This window comes from Limulus polyphemus, unplaced genomic scaffold (genome assembly GCF_000517525.1).
Source record: "Limulus polyphemus unplaced genomic scaffold, Limulus_polyphemus-2.1.2 Scaffold34, whole genome shotgun sequence".
Lineage (NCBI taxonomy): Eukaryota > Metazoa > Arthropoda > Merostomata > Xiphosura > Limulidae > Limulus > Limulus polyphemus.
In genome coordinates, this window is record NW_013665644.1 from 812,459 (window position 1) to 818,163 (window position 5,705).

At 32.4% G+C, this 5,705-nt stretch overlaps 1 protein-coding gene across 1 annotated transcript in view; it reads right to left on the reverse strand.

The window, feature by feature from the left end:
• LOC106460564 overlaps window positions 1-4,927 on the reverse strand; it is a 19,673-nt gene extending 14,746 nt beyond the window's left edge. The window contains exons 1-3 of the mRNA XM_022387671.1: window positions 4,693-4,927; window positions 2,676-2,798; window positions 1,516-1,660 (exon numbers count right to left, since the gene is read on the reverse strand). Coding sequence (XP_022243379.1) covers window positions 1,516-1,660; window positions 2,676-2,792 — 262 coding nt within the window. The 5' untranslated portion in view covers window positions 2,793-2,798; window positions 4,693-4,927. The remainder of the gene's footprint in view (window positions 1-1,515; window positions 1,661-2,675; window positions 2,799-4,692) is intronic.
• Between the last annotated feature and the right edge of the window lie 778 nt (window positions 4,928-5,705).

Below are 5,705 nucleotides of genomic sequence, written 5' to 3' on the forward strand. Positions count from 1 at the left end.
TAGTGCAGATAGCCCTCGTGTAGTTTTGCGCGAAATTCAAAAAACAAACAAACAATGTCGCCCCCCCCCTCAGTGGCACAGCGGTATGTCTGCGGATTTACAATGCTAGAAACCGGATTTCGATACCCGTGGTTGGCAGAGCACAGATAGCTCATTGTGTAGCTTTGTGCTTAATTCCAAACAAATAATCAAAAACTTTAATGTCTTTGATATGTTTTTTTTAGAAAATGAAACTGTTAATGCAGTTGTACTTTACGATATTGCGTAATTTGAAATATCAATCAATATAAAAATCTGATTTACATTTTTCATAGTAATATATTTCTGCGATGTTTGTAAATTTACGCGGATTTTTTATTTCAAATAAGAATCCCGTTTGAAGTAATTACGAACAAAAATTTATTAAATTGATCAAAATGTGAAAGAAACCGTAACGAAATATTCATCATAGGATTTTTCTGCTTGAAAAAAATATATATATATTTCAGGATAATGTGTTCTTAGTCATTCCTTTTTCATCCACGTTTATAAGGACATTAAAAATGGCGTCTATATGTAAAACAAGTTCAACTGCAACTAAAGAAAGTGTAAAATAGAAAGGAAACTTAAAGTATAAACGTTTAGTGTGCAAACGTGTTTAACACACGAAGAAGTCGTAGTGCTTGGATGTGTTGTGTATGTGTGCAAATATAACATATTCAAATATCAGAATATCGATTTGAAATGTGTAGAATGTTCAAATAATATTTCGGTTCACAAGCAAAAATATTATAAAGTCGATCTTAGTTGTTATTATAAGGAGGTAACCCGATCTAATAAAATCTTAATGTTAAAAATAATACTTAATCAATGCGCATCATCAACTTTATAATCGCTCGTAAACTTTAATTATACACAGGACGGCTTATAATTTGCACTTAATTAAACTGTATTTTATGAGTTAATGTAGACTGATTATCTTACAATAATTCAGCTTTTAACTTTGTATATACGTGTGTGCAGCTAACTCCTCGCACAATTCTGGAGCTAGAGAGACCAAATTTAACAGACGGACTCGGGATGTCCTTATATATGTATCGTAACTCTCATATCAAGGTAGGCTAAAATATACCCATGAAGTCATAGAGACATGATGACAATCTATAAATAGGTTTTTATGGTCGCTGAGCCCGAACCTGGATCCCGGGCGCCATGTTTGAAACTGTGTTCAATCTCTTCTCAAAAGCTAACGGGGCCAGACTTGGTAGCCGTGCTCAGATAACAAGGATGAGTGTCTTAAAATAAGTGTTTGTTATTGTTTTTCAGCTACGGACCACTTCGGGTAGCTACAGAATAGATTGGGGGTAATGGAAAAGCTTGATCGGTACATTGAGACCTCTGTGAATCATAAGGGGATCTTTGAATTCCGCATCGGAGCTTGGGTATTTTATGCGAGTACCATATAAACGTTTATATTGATAATTATTACTTAAGAAAAGTGTAAATGTGTTTATAAAGATATTACAATGCACTTACTATCTGCACGTGGACCGTTAGAGGTCAGAACTTGGTTCGGTGATTGTGACCGAGGAGGAGGAGCAGGAGGCTGTGGAAGAGCAAGTGGCCGAGGTAGAGCAGGTGGTGGTCCCACGGATTGTGGCCAGCCTGAACGTGCAGTCTTCTGATTTAAGAAAACCACTTATTAGTAGATGTGTGTTAAATTATTACATAAACTATAACAGAAAATCATTGTTCACAAAAAACATTGCTGTAATCAGGACCACATTGATAATTAGGAATAACGATGGACTGATATCTTGGTAGTTTAAACTATAAGTACAATTCTTGGTAAATTTGTTATAAAATACTTTATAATTTGCTTTATTCACATTAACTAAATTGGAAGTTCAAAAAATGTGAACGGAATCTAAAACCCACGCTTTGTGTGGAAATATTGCATAAGAAGTTTTTTTGTTATATAGATTTGATATTACATTAAGCACGATGACTCCAGAAAAATCGTTTTTAACACGTCAAAGGTCGACAAACACGTGCATCCAAACCTGAAGAACGAGTTTAGTTAGTAAAAAGGGATACTCTCCTACTAGCCACCACTACTACTACCATGAGAATGTAGAAAACACAAAGATATTGTTCAAAATATTAAGAATACGACTACCAAAGAATTATGATGCTTTAACTATTTTTAAATGCTTTTTGTTATAATCAGTTTTTATTTATTTTGACAGGACATCTCAAGTTAAATTACCGAATATTATGACTCCCCCCCCCCGCGTTAGCTCAATGGTAAGTTTGAATGGTAGTGATACATCTACTAATTAGAATCAATTTTTTAAACTGAACTTATGAAAAAAGGCCTCCAAAACAGAAATAATATCACCTACGTGGAAGAGAAAGTGCTCAATTAAACGAATTTATTTAAAAGAATTCAATAACATTAACTTATTCGATTATACTGAAAACTTTGAAAACATTTCATGCACGTAAAATGTAGATTAATTAATACTTTTATCATTTAATTTGTAGTTTACAGAAAGTATGATTATTAACATGTTCTTCAACAATAATGAATGAGCTGTTGGATAACACTGTAAAATACATTGTTTTGATAATACACCAGGAGAGGTCTCTGATTAGGTCTTTATAAAAATATTATATGACAATCATGTTCCTACCTTGTAGCTAGAGTTCTTTATTTTTTCACTCTCCCCAGAACTTTCTATGAGGAGAGCAAGATTGGCTAAGTAGAAGAAAACAAGATAAAACCAGAAATTTTGGGTCTTCAATGCCATTTCTCCCTATTTATAGAAAATATTGCTATGTTAATTACTAGAATACATAACAGCTACAATACATCGGTTTAACTAAACTCGCTACAGATCAAACCTATTTGAATCTTGCATTTATTAAGTCATCTATGTATCTATTTCATTTACTGGTCAATCATTTAATTCTGTCATATTGACACTTATATTTTTAGGGTTTGCTGGTAAAGCTAGAAAAACATTAAAATGTCAATTGGATAACTTTTCAATATATTGTAGATTTAGACTATTGGTTATTACATAGACATTTAGAAAGAAAGTCTATATAATAAAATATATAGACTTAACAACTAACAGTGGGAAAGTGTGAGGGGTTGGTGGGTGGGGCTGAACCATATAAAGCACCACGTATCTAATCCTCCTCTCTCAAACTGTTTGGCAGATAGGAAATTTTTGAATCTTTTTTTTTAAGATAGATTCTGACTAGACCAACTTATAAGTATCACTTAGCTGTTGTACATTGTGCTCTTTACATGCAACTAGAGAAAGTTGCTATAAAGCAAAACCAATTGAAGCAGGTCCTCAGACGTAAATCATGCTCATTGGATTATATATCTTACATTTACTTCAAGTGAGAATCTTCCCGGATTTTATACAATACATAATGCACAGAATCCTGGCTTCACTCGTTTAAAAAGACTTATGACTGAAATATTGTTTATATATGCCTGTAATAGACAAAGCAAGTTATAAATAATATCTGTCCATAACAAATTAGGGTTTATAAATATATACAAATTGTGTTTCTATGCTGTATCAATGTATGTAAAGTCCATACATATTTTATGAAAGCCAACTTTTCTTCATTCTTCTGACAGTATTTTTCAAATCAACAGCTCTATGTTAAAATCTATTTGCTGTACATTAAGAACAGACTTTGGACAATCTGTTGTAAAATCTCGTCACCGATGTACCTTTCCTATTTCTATTTCTTTAAAAGAAAAAGGTCTTACAAATTTCATTATAAAGATTCTATAATGTTGTTCATTAAAGTTGATATAAATCCATAACTGGAAGATATTTTTGAAAACCTTTACAGAATTTGAGATGCCTACTTAAAGTTAACAGAAAAGTTGAATATTTAACTAAACAAGTTGTATTTTTTAAAACTCCATACTCTTTGAGTGGAGGTAACGTTTCCTAATCTTTCGTTAATCTCGTTTTGTTTTAGATACTTAAGTCATATTCATCGTGTCTCTTCCCTATTATCCTTCCCAATTATCTTAGGGTGTACCAACAATTTTTTGTCTGTGTTTTTAATGTTTTTTTTTTTTAGAAATATGAAAGTACAATTGTTAGTAGTTTTGTTTCCAGGCTTGTTTGGGATTGAGGCCAAGAATATCATGCCTTTACTTAGTTACAGATAATTATTTATGTAATTATCTGATATGAACAGATAATGGAGAGTTTCATTTTCCAATTAAATTAAAGTATCTATGTTCTCGTATAACTTAAAAATCTTATATCCTCCTGTTTTAACAATCACCATTAATCTGGAAACGTATGGGAAGGACTTTCGAATGAGTACATCTCGGAAACATTATACCTCATTATCAATAAGCTGAAGGTGAGTTCAACTTATTCTGTTCTTGTGGTATCATGTTTCCCATTATATATTTACACAAAATACTTTCTTTACTTTCTACATTTGAACAAAACTTGCAAATATTCTACAATTATTAAAGACCAAATCATACAAAAACACGTTTGTATTACTCAATGTAAATATATGCTTTTATTCTAACTTAGTTTATAGTTTTTTAACACCACAACGCCAGGTATCAGAGGTAACTACATAAAATTGTCAGCAACCAAAGATAATAAACTAGAGAATATAGAATTAATGTTGACTGTAAGCGCTACTTACGTTTCCGTTAGAAGCGATCTGAATAAGACAACAGAGGTTTGCATAAACAAGAATTTTACGAAAATATACTCCAGAACGGTTTGCTCAGTTCGATAATGTGACAAATTAAACTATTAGGGGTATTAGAATTTTCTCAATTTTCTTCATATCCTTTTTCTAGACATTAACAAACAGAGCAAAATGTACAAGAATGGACAAAATATGAGCTAGCTTTGTTTTTATACTAAGGAAGTTAATTAAGTTGTTATTCGCTACGTCATAGGGAGAGGGGGCAAACTTTGATAAGGGTAGCGAGCTCTTTCCTGGTATTGTCTCCTTTAGGAAGGTCAAGGCACAAAGACTATCTTCTAAGGCGCTGTTTTCAGAGTTTCTGTCACTGCTAGAAAGACAAAATTCCATTGTGATTGAAAAACGCGTTTTAGCAGTCAACAGATTGAGTAATTCGCCTCTTGAATGTCAGTGGAATACCTTTTTTTTCCTCTCTCTCTCTCTAATTAACTTCTGAGATTTCCGTGTAAGACAATCAGCTAATTCTACCTGATGTTTTTTGTCTCAGAGTGACCTCGTGGCTTACCTTTGCTAATAACTAAAGGTCGATAAAAGAATCTGATAACAAGAATATTTTACGTTCTTTGTTCTACATGCCAGGAATGTGACATCACTTCAGGTCATCGAAACTGCCTGTGTAAGAACACTCTAGCTTTTGTATTTTAACTCCATCAAAAACAGTTTTTGTACGACAAAAAAAGCTATGCATGTTATATATAAGAAAATAAAATAAGAATGAATATAACTTTTCCAATTTATTTGTTTCATGTTATTGATGGTTCTATAATAAAATATCAATACAGGGAACCGTCAAACGGATTTCCAGAAACTATATTTCTGAATAATTCATACACATGGTCAGTTGTATATTTGTTCTTCCAGTGGTTAAGCGATAACTTTAAGGGGTTATAAAATTAAAATTCGAGGTTCAATCCTTGTGTTGGCACAACACAGAATGCTTATTG